The sequence below is a fragment of the Arvicanthis niloticus genome, chromosome 20 (genome assembly GCF_011762505.2).
Source record: "Arvicanthis niloticus isolate mArvNil1 chromosome 20, mArvNil1.pat.X, whole genome shotgun sequence".
Classification (NCBI taxonomy): Eukaryota; Metazoa; Chordata; class Mammalia; order Rodentia; family Muridae; genus Arvicanthis; species Arvicanthis niloticus.
This window is the reverse complement of record NC_047677.1, coordinates 26,274,509-26,288,350: the sequence shown is the minus strand read 5'-3', so window position 1 is coordinate 26,288,350 and position 13,842 is coordinate 26,274,509. Positions and strand designations below refer to the sequence as shown.

The window sequence follows — 13,842 nt, the reverse complement described above, 5'->3', positions numbered from 1 at the left end:
GTGTCCTCTCTTGCTTCCACTCTCTGGCCCCCAACTGCCTCAGAGGTGGGTACAGTGCCACCACGCCCACTCTACAGATGAACAAATTGAGGTCTCAGGAGGTAAGTCAGCTGGCTGGCCCAGAGTCACCCAGTGGGCTAGTAGCTGATCAAGGACCATTCAAGTGTTTTCCATAGACCCAGGGTTTCTTTCTTATTCCAACCTAGAACTCCATGGCTAGGAACTAACCCAGAGCTGGTTATGTCTCCAGTTTATGCCACAAGGGCATCAGAGATGGGGCCAGTTCCCCTTAAGTTACAGTAGGCCCTGTGACCTGGAGTGCTTCTCCTCGGACACTTGTGTCATCCCCCTGCCCTCCTGCCCTTTCACCCGCCACCTGCAGCTCACTTGGAAAACCAGGTGAGCAGGCCCAGCCCTGAGCCAAGGAGGCCAGGTGATTACATCAGCAGGTGCAAACAGGCAGGCGGAACAGGGACCTGTGTCCCACGGGGGCTGGCAACAGCTCCATCTGCCCCATGGAGTCTGTTTCATTCCCTTCTTCCAGCTTGCATCAGCCTTTTACAGCTCGGTGTCATCACAGAGCAGGCCAAGTAGAGGCTGGAAGCCTGCCCTGGGACCCTGGAAACCGGAGGCTGTCAATCAAGCCCAAGCGGGGCATGATTGTATGCCTGAGATCCCAGCACTCAGGAGGCAGGAGGATTGCTACCAGTTCAAAGCCAGCCTGGGCTATGTAACAATACCCCTGTCTCAAAAAACAAAACAAAACAAACAAACAAACAAAAAAACCAACAACAACAACAAAAATGCTGTTAGCCCACACCCGGGCATCCCTTTGAAGCCCATCTCTTTCTCTTCTAAAGGGAACAAGAGAAATCAGTAGCTGACAGGGCAGCCCAGCTGAGAAAAGGGTTTTAGACTTCTGAGTTTAAGAAGCCCATTGTCTTGAAATTGGCAGAGCAAATTAAAATGATCCCATGTCCCAGATGGGAAAATCAAGGCCCTGTGAGAAGTGGATTCTCTGAGGACAGCCCACTGGGGTGTCAGACAGCACTGATGGCTTCCAGACCAAGAAGCCTGGGCATGGGATGGTGGAACCCTGGAGATGGGAAATTCCTTCATTTGTGGGGTATCAGTAGTTGATGCCCGCTGCATGAAAGAGAAGGAAGAGGAGGCCATGCCCATGTATGTATGCAGTTCTCAAATAATAAAGTATTTAGGCTAGGTGTGTCAGTGCACACATTTAATCCCAGCACTATGGAGGTGTAGAGGCAGGCAGATCTCAGTGAGTTCAAAGCCAGCCTCTTATACAGAGAAGTCCTGTACTGAAAAACAAAAACAAAAAATTTAAAAACACCAAAAAACACCCAGACAAACAAACAAACAACAACAACAACAAAATTAAGCCATTAAGGGTGATGGTGGAACGGTTCTTATTTTTATATTTATTTTTCCCAAACCATTCTTAATGTCAAGGGTATGATTATAATCAGAACAGACCAAAAGAAATTTTTTATTAGAAGCAAATGTAAGGTTTTAATTTATTTACTTATATGTTGTCAGAAATTGAACCCAGGGTCTATGCATGCTAGGTAAGTGCTGGACTTTGTCCCCAGCCCAAAGGAAAGAGTTGTAAAATTAAGTCCCTCCTGTGCCCCTGGGAGTCTAGTGCCAGTGGCTGTACTGATCATGTGCAGTGTGATCTACGGCCAAAACATACCCTCTCTGGTTTCTGTTTCAGAGGACAGTTTTTCAGATGCGCTCTGAGGATCCAGGTTTCCAGTGGGTTCCTGTGGCCCATCTCCTGTACCCCAACTGCTACCCTGATTCCAAGGAAGCTGGCCAGCACAGCCAGAGAAAGCCTACCTCCCTAGTGGGCCCAGCTCCACAGACAGGACCCGAGATGCTTGGCTCAGGGATGCCCTGAGCTCACAGCATTGGAGCTGAGAGGGCCCGAAGAATAGGGAACCTGGGAAAGGCTGCATTCTAAAGAGAGAGGTCAGGGAGGCGGTGTCCCGGAGGCTGGAGATAGTCTGGAGGGCTCTAGAGTAGAAGCCGTGATTATCTAAAGTGGGGTTAGGGAAACTGTTGGAGGGACAGCGGAGGACTCTCAGGACCGCCCCAGGTTGGGAGTAGGGTGGGTCCAGGGGGGTCAAAGACAAAGCCTCAAGTCCAATGGGGAAGAGCCTGCAGGCTGGGAGGCTACAGGAAGGAGCAGGGTTGTCATGGGTTCTGAAGCATCTGGGGTTATCCATGCAGCGTCAGGGTTAGCTGTGGGGTGAAAGAAGAGAGGACCAGGAGAACACTTTCCACCCCGGCCACAGCACCAGGGACACACTTCCCACCCCGGCCACAGCACCAGGGACACACTTCCCACCCTGTCCACCAAGCAGCCGAGTGTTTTGTGGAGTCTGAAATTGCAAGTCACCAAATTTTATATATATAAAGGGTAGGGATGCTGGCATCACCTGCTGAGGGATGGCAAGGCATGGTGGGCTTAGCTTAGGGCCCCCGAGGTCCCAGCCAGGATACTGTTCTGATGTCTATGGTAATGGGTGATTTCTGGTAGGGTGTGTGTGATCCTGCGGGTTTAAGCTTAGCTTACTGTTTAGCTGAAGTGCCAACAAACATGTCTGGAGGGGGTGGGTGGGGATGGGACCAAGGGGAAAGGGCCCACATGCTGGACTTGAGGCCAAGACCTGATTCTCACCTAGGTGACAGACACAGCTATCCACAGGATCATCAATCTGGATGGATTGTCTTGGGTATATCCTTTGGCTTTTGAGCCTCAGTCTCTAGCCCTGTAAAATGGAGCAGCAACTCAAGCTTGTTGCTTGACTGGTGTGTATGGTACCATAAAGGCTTTTAAATGCTGTGAGCAAGATCGAAGGTCATTTTCTGGAAGGGGGATGTGAAAAGCCTTGGTCCCCTTACCCAGGAGAGGAGGAAGCAGAAGACTGTTCCTCACCAAGCCTGGCACTGAAGTTAACTATAGAGGTGTCCATGCCAGGGAGCCCAGGGTTCAGGGGAAAGATCTAGACAGAGGGCAGTGACCCAGTGACCCAAGGACTGTGTTCATCCCCACTCTTGTAAGTAGCCTGATGTCTGGGCCTTGGAGGGAGACCTTACAGGAGCACCTGGACCTGGTTGCAAGTTGCAGCCCTCTTGGCAAGGCTACTTCCTGTGGCCATCACAGGAAATGACATCATGGGCACGAATGGGTCTGCGGAGGGTGTGGGAACAGGGCTGGGTGAGAGGCCTTCTTTGTTAGAAGCAACTTGGTATCCTCCAAGCTGGCCAGCCCCCATTTGTCATCAGTAATGGGTATTGTAACAGCCTCTGAGGGGGACTGCAGCCTGAACCCTACAGGAGCCAGGGCCAGATGGAGGCAGTGTTTTGTGTCCAAGGAGGGGCCCAGCCTGTGGGGTTTGTGTTTTTAAAACATAATAATAAGTTGGCTCGTCTCCTCCAGCTCTGCCCGCTCCCCACCGAGCACAGCAGCGAGCACAGCAGCGCAGTGAATGGGAGAGATTTTCCATGCAGTAGGAGTTAGGGCTGGGAGAATTAGCTGGTGTCCAGAGGCTGAGGAGCCACTGTGATTACCGATGATAAATGTGCCCAGCGTGGGACAGCTCTGTGCACACTTCCCTTACCCCCTCCTCGCCTTCCTGTCCTGTGCCAGCCAGCCCTGGACACATGGTCTTGCTCTGCTGGAGATAGATTCTTAGAACCATGCCAAGGTCCCTCAGCTCCAGGGACAAAGGCAGGTGACAGAGGTGCCAAGACCCTCCCCGCCAAGCATCTTTGTATTGGGACCTCTACCCCATGAGCAAAGTCTGGCCTCGGAAAGGAATGGTGAGTGTTTATATTCCAATGTGGGACACTGGGCATGTACCTGCCATAGCTGGCATCTTTCTGAACCATCGCCACCCTGACCCAGAAACAGAACTCTGATCCAGCTGGGTTAGTTTGTTGTGTGATGTTGTTAGTTGCTCTCCATTTCTGAGCTGGTGACATGAAGGACTTCAGACCAACTTTCTTGAAGGAGTTCAGGTGACAATGGCCAAGGACCCCGGATCCTCCCACAGGCGTAGCTGCTAACCTGCACAGACTGCAGGACCACTGCTCTCAGGGCACGCTTTCATCCGGTTCCTTGGGTGACAGCCCTCACGGCAGCACCCTCAAGTTAGCAGGCAAGAGGCAAGCCACCTTCTCAGATCTCCTAAGATTCTCAGATCTTGGACTGAGGATTTGAACGGGGCCAGAGGGCTCTGGACAACCTGCCTGCTCCTGCTGAGCCCGAGGTCAAAGGTCATCTCAGGGAAAGCAAAGCTACCTTCTCTTGATAAAGTGGCAAGAGTGGGGTTGGTGACATGTGCCTGTGATTCAAGCAGTCAGGAGGCTGGGGCAGGAGGATCAGATTTGAGGTCAGCCTGGTCTACAGAGTGAGACCCTTTTAAAGGAAGAAAAAGAGAATAGTTGTTTAGAATAGGGACCTCTGGGAAGAGACCTTTTTGGCCTCCTGCCTACTCTAGCACCTCAGGTCCTGGCATCTTTGGAGCCAGCATCTTCACTGCTGGCCCAGCCCAGGCCCCGGGGAGAAGCCTGTGGAGTGAACAGTCTTGCCTTCCCACTGCCTGTCTCCATCATGTCTCCTGACATCAACACTGAGGTCCACTGAAGAGTGTGGTACAGCCCCCGCCCTCCAGAACAGTCATTGAGACTGCTGAGGAGCCTCGGGGCTCCCACGTACAGTGCCTGCTCAGCCCACTTGGCCCCACACCTGCCTGTATCCCTGGCTCAGAGAACAGGGAACTTGTCACTAGGAGGACAGCAGGGTGGTGGGTGGACTCAAACCTGGCCTCAGAGACAGGAGACTAAAGAGGTGAGAATCTGGGGGCCGAGACCTCCAGAGGTGAGGTGGCTGTGTGACCTCCAAGATTAGTATCATGGCTGGGACCCCCAGAGACCAGGAAGCTTTGTGACCTCTGAGGTCAGTCAGTGTCCTGACTGGAATGGCCAGCCAGTGGCATCTGTGAGTAGTCGTTGGTCTGTCAAAGCAGCCAAGGTCCTCCCAGGGTCCTTGGAAGTGTGTGTGTGTGTGTGTGAGTTAAAGTTGGAATTAAAGTTGGGTGAGGAGTTGGGGTGGCATTTAAATGATACCCACAGAGCTCTCTCATTCCATAGGGTCAGGAAGCTAGGAGTGAGGCTTAGTGCACACCTCTGACCCTGGCATCTGGGAGGTAGATCTTAGGAGGGCCCAGGGTTCAAGGCCATTGTCACCTACCTAGAGTGTACAGGGCTTGATGCCAGGTCAGTCACAGCCCTGGGCAGAGAGGCTTCTGTAAGATAGACTGGGACCCCTGACTCAGGGATGCTATTCCCAGACTGTGCTGTGCTACCTCAGGGTGCTATGGAATAGCTGTTTTAGTCCCGGGGAAACTGTGAGGGAGCTCGTGTTCACACGTTACCTGGCTCTCTCTTAGCTGGCCAGGTTACTACAAAGCCAAGCGTTGGGTACCAGGAACTAAGGACTCTGTGACGAATGGAGGGCAGGAGTGGGGGCAGCGTCCACTCTGCTCTGAGAACTTGTGCTGTGCCCAACAGGTGTGCACACAGCATCCTAGATAGCAAATTGTAGAAGTGGGATAAAGAGTGTGCGAGTGCACAAGTATGCGTGCATGTGTGTGTGTGTGTGTGTGTGTGTGTGTGTGTGAGCATGTGTGCACCTGTGCATGTATACACGCATGTCTCTGTGTGCACGTGCATGCCTTAGAACTTAATGGTCCATAGATCCAACTATGAGAAATAATATGAAATACCAGTTTCTCTGCGCCTGGGTTCCCACACTTACGGTGATAATTTCCAGATCCACCCTTTTCTCTGCAAAAACTTTATATTTTTGTGGACGAGTAAAATTCCACATTTTCATTGATAGGCATTTATGCTGATTCCATGTCCTTGCTCTTGTGAGGAGAGTAGTAGTGCTCGTGGCCGTATGATTATACCAGGGATTTTTCAAGTGATGACTCAACTTTTAGGAATAAATTCATACTGAGTTCCTTGACTCTGACTAGATGATGATGATGATAAATTATTCGTGGATGGTGGTCATGAGATGTATCTAGGGGCTATGACATCTTCTCTAAGCAGGGCAGCATAGCCCCCAGGAACCCAAGTACTTCATCCTTGGATGGTGCCAGAGGACCTGGTAGAGGCTACCACACCTGCTGTACCATGTTGGCGGTGGGTGGGCACAGCCCGGATGTTCTGTTTCTTGGGTGCAAACTTTAGCTCTGCTACAGGGTCCTGAGCAACTTGAACAACCTCTCTGAGCCTCAGTGTCTCCTCTATACAGTGAGGACAACAGGCCGGGCAGTGGTGGCACACACCTTTAATCCCAGCACTCAGGAGGCAGAGGCAAGTGGATCTCTGTGAGTTTGAGGCCAGCCTGGTCTACAGAATGAGTCAAGGACAACCAGGGCTGCCCAGAGAAACCCTGTATTGAAAAACAAACAAGCAAGCAAATGAATGAATGAATGAATGAATGAAGACAACAGAATACACCCAGAGGGTTGTTGGAAGAATTTGATAACTCAAGTGTTCCCAAATACTCAATCACTCGCTGCATGGGTGGGCATCTGGTAAGACTCCAGTGGAGTAATGTGTGTTTATCCAGTGGCAGGCCCACTCCAAACCACCATGCGATCCCCACAGCAGCCTAACAGGAGGCTGGTGCTTCCCTCCAGTCTTCTTCAGCAACAGAAGAGCAGCATACCCATTAGACACACTCTCTGGTTCCCATAGAAAGTGCTGGAAAAATGGGCCTGCATCCCATCGGATGGCTTCTCCTTAATCACTAGGTTTGAGGTGTGTGTGTGTGTGTTTGTGCATGCACGCGTGCACTCTTTCCCCCTGCCCCACCCCTTTAAAGCCAATATCTTTTGCCCCAGTCTTAGGAGAGTCTCCTGGTACACAGAGAGAAAAGACAGACACATTTTGTCTATTCTGGTCTTAGGGAACTGTGTGTCCCCTGCCCCTCTGCCTACAGGGAGGTTCCTTGTCGGCCTTTTGACCTGAAGGACAAGTGCATGATCCCGATTTAGGCCTCCAGGGAGGGGCAGTGGACGTGCATGCTTGATCACAAATGCACACACACACACCACCCTGCATTTGATTCCATTTTCCCAGTAGTGAACATGGAGCACAAGCCCCCCACTGCTTGCCCCAAGCTGACACCAGATTGTTCTGCATCTGTGATGCAGAGCCAATTTTCCTAAATGAATTGTGACCAATCAGAGGCCTGGCTTGCTTTCCTCCCTTCCTGTTTGTCTCACCTCCCGAGGTACTGTTCTTTCCAGCGACCTAGGCTTTTCCACCAGGCCATGTGGGGGAGAAGGTGGCCACCAGCTTAGCCTAGCTGTGTGCTCTAAAGATTATCCTCTGTTTTGCTAAGGGTGTGAGCCTGAGAAGAGCCTACAGGATGCTTAGAGCCCTGGGCTTGGCATTACTATCCCTTCCCCCACAACACACCCCGAAGATCCAAAGGTCCTGGATGCCCCTGTGTCTCCAGTAGGGCTCCTCAGGGCGGTGGTGGCTTTGAGGCAGAGCTGGCCTGGTTTGTGCTTTCACCTCAGCCTTCGACATGGAAGATGACTGAAGCCAAAGGAGACATGGGCAGATCTTGTGGGGGGTGTCCTTGTCTCTGGACCACTAACATCCAGGATGGGAAAACTGAGGGCTCTGGAGACCTTGTATGAGTAGCAGTGCAGGTCCCCAGGATGAGGTGAGGTGTCCATGATGAGGTATTCATGGCACTGTCCCTCCACAGGCGTTGACTCTGCTGGCCAGGTGCTCCCGGATTCCTACCCATCAGCACCCGCGGAGCAGCTGCCTTACTTCCTGCTGGAGCCACAGGATGCCTACATTGTAAAGAACAAGCCAGTGGAACTACGCTGCCGAGCCTTCCCCGCCACGCAGATCTACTTCAAGTGTAATGGCGAGTGGGTCAGCCAGAACGACCACATCACACAGGAGAGCCTGGATGAGGCCACAGGTGAGGAGGCCACAGGGATGAGACCCCCCTGGGCCTCAGGGTACCCTGGGTTCCCCAGGTGTTGCCCACAAGCCCCAGCAGGGGCTCTCCCACCCTCCCACACAGTTGGCCAATCTTTAAGTTGTGCACCAGACAACACCGGCAGTGTCTTTGCATAGCTTTCCGTTAAGAGAGGCCTTACCTTTTCCCAGTTACATTCATGGTGTGTTTCCTTGACAGAAGTTGTTCTTGGTATAAAAGCAAAGATTCATACGTGGCCCTTGTCAGTACACAGTCAGTATCCCCAGGCCACACAGTGAGACCCTTTCTTAACCAAACCAGAAGAGAACAACATAACCCACCATCCTGGTGTTATCACTCTGCCTGTGTGACTATAGGGCAGTCATACAACCTCTCTGGGCCCCGTGTCCTTCCCTCTGTTAACAGGAGGTCCCAGTGGGGAGGCCATAAGATGGCACATGCACAGTGCCAGCCACACAGAGAACTAGGACCCTCTGGGCCCTGTCAAACACCTGTATTCTTACGGATTTTCCTGTCCTCTTCTTTGACCTGTGAGTCCCTTCTCCCAGTCAGGGCCAGCCATGAGTTCTAGTCCAAGTAAGAGACAGGTGGCCTGCTGGGGGCCTCAGATAATGACCCATACTGGCAGGAAACAATCCCATAGTTCCTAGTAACAGTGACAGCATGGCTCTTGCTTCTATCAGGGGCACATGGTGCCTGCTAGCCCTGGTATCTGGGGCTGTTGTCCCCATTAACTGTGTATAGTGACGGTGGTCCCACAGCCCATGCATGGGAGGACAGCGGTGACAAGGATGAGATTGTTCTGCTTGCCCCTCCTGCCTGGACTAGCAGGTAGCCATCCTGCTGGAAACTGGAAGTGCCCTGGGCATAGAGGGGGCAGAAGAGTTCCAAACAGGAGACAGTGTGCAGTGGCCCGTGGCTACTTGAGGAGGTTTGGTGGCCGTGTGGAGGACCTGGGTGGTGAATGGGTTTGAAGGCCTGAAAGGCAGGCTTTGGTTTTTACATCGCCCCTGGGAATGGCCATACATAGATGCAGATGGAAACCAGCGGGGTTCTACGGTCTGGGGTACCTTGCCACTGAGGGCCCGTACTCTCTTGGCCAGGCTTGCGGGTGCGAGAAGTGCAGATCGAGGTGTCGCGGCAGCAAGTGGAGGAACTCTTCGGTCTGGAGGACTACTGGTGCCAGTGCGTGGCCTGGAGCTCTTCGGGAACCACCAAGAGTCGCCGAGCTTACATCCGCATTGCCTGTAGGCCTCCCTGATAATCCCACCCCACTTCCCCATTGAGGTCAGAGAAATGCCCTCTTCACGGTACGCCAGATGACATGGGCTCCTAGACCCAGAGGCCAGGCCTCCTCAGGCTCCCGGGGTTCCAGCAGCCCTTGTCACCTCTAAAAGGAAGCTGGAAGATTCCAGGAAAGTTCCCAGGGTCAGGGAGGGGAACCCTGTTTCCGCAGGTGAAGGAATCCTGTAAACAGTTCCTTAGGTGCGCCCTGCCCCCTAGTGGCCACGGTGGGCATTTCATGCTCACATCAGCAATCCCTTGATATTCTCGAACTCTTCTCAGATTTGCGCAAGAACTTTGACCAGGAGCCTCTGGCCAAGGAAGTACCTTTGGATCATGAGGTCCTTCTGCAGTGCCGCCCACCGGAGGGAGTGCCTATGGCTGAGGTGAGGAGGGGGCGTGGCCAGCCAGGTAGGGTATTTACCAGCAGTGCCAGACTTCCTGTCCTTCTGAACCCCATTCACGCCAGACCCTACCCATCCCTCCGTAGGTACAGCCTCACAGGAAGGGTCTTGGTCTCTGACTCCCTTACTTGACATAGACCCAAGAAACCATAGATACCACTGGATTTCGGTGTGTGTGTGTGTGTCCAGGCGTTATACACTGTCAGCTGGAGACCACCTTCCTTTCCTTCCCCTCCCACACCCTCCACTGGTCTAGGCATTCACAGGGGACATGTAGCCTTGTTCCACAGGACAGGCCTCTCATTCACGTCTCAGCTGCGAGCCCCCAGACTTGGTTGCCTGCCACCTGTTGGGCTTTGCTCTCCTCAGCAACCCTGCAGTGTGGGCACGGCCACCATTTAGAGATGAGAGGGAGTGGGGTAACCACCTAGGTTATGAATGCTGGTGGGTAGCGGAACTGAGGACTGGACCCAGGGTCCTGCTGCTTTTAGGAATGTAGGGAGGGCCAGACACTAGCGGCCTATGCTTGCTGGGTACCTCTCTGAGCCCAGCAGGTCACATTCATCAGAGCCCCGTGGGGTGGGTGCTGTTCATGTTCCATCTTACAATTGGTAAAGTTGACGCCCTGGCTCTCCTAAGATCGCTCAGCTGGTCAATGATGCTCCCCTGGGCAGTGCTGGTACCTGTTGCTGCCAGGCGTGAACTTAGGCATAGGCGTGGACACAGGCCGGACCCACAGTTCTAGTTCTGTTTGGACCCCTCCTTCCCTCTGCAGGAGGCCCATCCCCAGTGTCAGTTGGCAGACAGTGAGTCCTCACTGCCCCCCTCCACAGGTGGAATGGCTCAAAAATGAAGATGTTATCGACCCCGCCCAGGACACTAACTTCCTGCTCACCATTGACCACAACCTCATCATCCGCCAGGCTCGACTCTCAGACACAGCCAACTACACCTGTGTGGCCAAGAATATTGTGGCCAAGCGCCGGAGCACCACGGCCACTGTCATCGTCTATGGTGTGGATGGGTGTTTGCTGGCATGTGCGGCACTTATCCTGGGTGCCCCCTGGTGGGAGCTCTCGGGTACTGTAGGGAGGCCTGAAGTAATACCTCCCCCTACCCCCACCTCCACCCCCACCTCCACCCCCACCCCCACCCCCTCCAGCAGCCCTTAAGCTGTATGGAAAGGCAATCTAGAAAGAGGTTGCCAGCCGGGAGCACTGCCTACTTCTCAGGACCCCTTAGCCCTCTCTTTTAAAAAGACCCAATTCTCCTGAGTTAGCCCCTAGGCAGGGTCACAGCCCCTGATAGCCAAGTCATTTGTCCCAGTAGGCCAGGCCATTTGTCCAAGCCTGCATGCTGCTCTCTGCGGTTTCTCTGGGCCCAAGGACAGAGGGGAAAACCACAGTGGAGGCAGATACAATTTAGTAGGGAGTCCTCTCCTGAGATTTAGTCCCAGGCCAAATCCCAGGTACCCCATCACACACTGGGTGACCCTGGTTAGGTGTTACCCTCTGCCAAGTACCCCACCATATACCAGGTGACCCTGGTTAAGTGTTAGCCCTCTATCAAGTACCCCATCACACACTGGGTGACCCTGGTTAGGTGATGCCCCTCTAGCAAGTTCACTGCATCACTGTGCAATAGGCCAAGATGACATAGTGATTTCCAAGGCCCTCTCAGGTGCCAACAGTGACGTCTCAGTGCCCAGCCCCACAGGTCCCAACCAGAGTGGCTGGGTTAGTAAAGGTGGGTGATGGGCTGAAGATAACCTGGAGGCAGCCAGGTCCATGGTACTGTCCATTCCTACAGTGAATGGAGGCTGGTCCAGCTGGGCAGAGTGGTCACCCTGCTCTAATCGCTGCGGCCGAGGCTGGCAGAAGCGTACTCGGACCTGTACCAACCCAGCCCCACTCAATGGAGGTGCCTTCTGTGAGGGGCAGGCCTTCCAGAAGACAGCTTGCACCACCGTGTGCCCAGGTAAGAGCCACAAGCCCAATCACGCTCTTCTGCCTATGGGATATGTATAGAGTTGGCACGGTACCTTCTCCTAGTAGCAAGGAATTCAGAGTCCAGGTCCTCGGGGTACTCTATGGTCTCTAGTTTCCGATTCTGTCCCAGGCTGCTTGAGAGCTGGGTTCAGAGGCAGTGAGCTGCAGCAGGACAGAGTTGAGCCTGGCTTCAGGAGCTGTTGAGGTCCCAGAGCTCCCTGCGTGCCTCTGTGAAGATGCCGGTTGGCTACAGACTCTCATCCTGTCAGCAGCCTCTTTCTTCCCTGACTGTCTTGCCCTGGTTCTGGGTTCTTCTGCCCCTCTGTGCCTATGCTCTGGTTGTATGTGTGACCAAGTGACTGTTTTCTCGAACAGGCCTCTCTTTGTGCCAGTAACCTTGAGTATCTTAGGTCTACTGAGTGCATCTAACTGGCCCTACCCCGTGGCTGTGTGGATATGATTGGCGTGCGTGCGTGCATGTTTATTGTTTCCGTGTTCCTGCTTGAATGCATAACTGCGTGTCCGTGCCTGTGCTGTGCTCCTGCAGTGGATGGAGCGTGGACCGAGTGGAGCAAGTGGTCAGCCTGCAGCACAGAGTGTGCGCACTGGCGTAGCCGTGAGTGCATGGCACCGCCACCCCAGAACGGAGGCCGCGACTGCAGTGGGACGCTACTTGACTCCAAGAACTGCACTGATGGGCTGTGCGTGCTGAGTGAGTGCTCTGGAGTCGGGTGGCAGGCCCCTCTGCCCTGGCCCAGCCTGGGACCACTGTGCTCACCCTGAGCAGAGCAGCCATAGGGCTTCTGTCCGGGCCCCCCCCCCCCCCCCACGCCTGCCCTTCATCTCATCCATACCACGCCCATCACCTGCTCGGCCACCCTTTCTCTGTCACCTGAGTCATCGTCTTTCCCTTTATTTCCCTTGACAGATCAGAGAACTCTAAACGACCCTAAAAGCCACCGTAAGTCCCATTTCATGCCTCTCTTCTTCTGGGGATTCCTGGCTCTCCTTGGCTGGCTTTCCATGGGCGTGGGGTCCAAGGCAGGGAGAGTTGATGTTTCCTCCTGGTGCAACCCCATAGGATCCCTGCACCTCATGCATGTTGCCACATTTCTGTCACAGAGAAAGGCCCTGGACTCCCCCTTACACTCGTGTTACAGAATGGGAAACTGAGTCTCAGAGGAGGAAGGAACCTGTCCAAGGAACAAACCGGGGAGTAGCACAGCCAGGACTTGAACCCAAATATTTTTGTGGCCAAAGCAGGTGGTCTTTGTCCCTCTTCCCTGGGACATGCTGGGAGACAGTGCCATGCCCCACATTGTATCCCTAGCAGTTGGGGCACACCTCCCAACTTAACTCTGGTCTGAGTGCTGCTGCCTTGAGTCTGCTCCCAAAGGACTCCCCTCCCACCCCAAGGGCCCTTACCGCTGTGACAGCAATATCAGGCCAACACAGCCTCCCGCTCGGACCAGCCTGTGGTAATTAAAGAACAATTTCCAGGTCATTCTGGAATCATAAAATCTGTAGGGAAGTCTTCAGCTCTCTGAGAGGCCAGGCCAGGCCTGACTTAGAGAGTATAAATCACCAAGCAAGTGGCCCCCAGTGTGAATGTGGACATAGAGTATGGAACCAAGCTTAGGGAAGAGCCTGTGGAGAAGTGGGAGCCCAGTCCTGAGGAAGAGTCTATAGCACCTCCCGGGTTGCCAGGATGCTGGGTCGGGGTGCCCTAGTGAGATTGTTGAGGTGAGGTAGAGAGACAGTGTTCCCAGAGCAGGAAGCCATGGTCTTCCATGCTACAAGGTGTGGGTGTGGGTTCGCCCAAGGGTGCAGAAGGCTAGGCTGGATTCAGGCTACCTCTCCCAGAGTTCCCTGTTTTTAATGAAGCACAAGTGCTTCTTAGCGCTCACGTAAAATAAGTTAGGTCAAAGAGCAGCCTCCGTTTTGCTGTGCCTGAGCTGGCTGGTGTGCTAGTCACTGATCCCGGGTGGCTTTTAAACTTTGTATTTCACTTAATTAAAACTGAGTTCATTAGGAAACACAGCTCCTCAGTTGCACCGGTCACATCTTAGTCTTCAGTAGCCACATAGGTCTA

The 13,842-nt window shown here is 53.5% G+C and overlaps 1 protein-coding gene across 2 annotated transcripts in view; it reads left to right on the top strand.

Moving 5' to 3' along the window:
* Unc5b (unc-5 netrin receptor B) overlaps nt 1–13,842 on the top strand; it is a 64,914-nt gene that overhangs the window by 40,554 nt on the left and 10,518 nt on the right. The window contains exons 2-8 of one of the 2 annotated variants that reach the window (XM_034524449.2): nt 7,829–8,053; nt 9,178–9,321; nt 9,641–9,744; nt 10,596–10,776; nt 11,572–11,739; nt 12,298–12,462; nt 12,679–12,711. In XM_034524449.2, coding sequence (XP_034380340.1) covers nt 7,829–8,053; nt 9,178–9,321; nt 9,641–9,744; nt 10,596–10,776; nt 11,572–11,739; nt 12,298–12,462; nt 12,679–12,711 — 1,020 coding nt within the window. The remainder of the gene's footprint in view (nt 1–7,828; nt 8,054–9,177; nt 9,322–9,640; nt 9,745–10,595; nt 10,777–11,571; nt 11,740–12,297; nt 12,463–12,678; nt 12,712–13,842) is intronic. The other variant, XM_034524451.2, reaches the window with a different exon arrangement.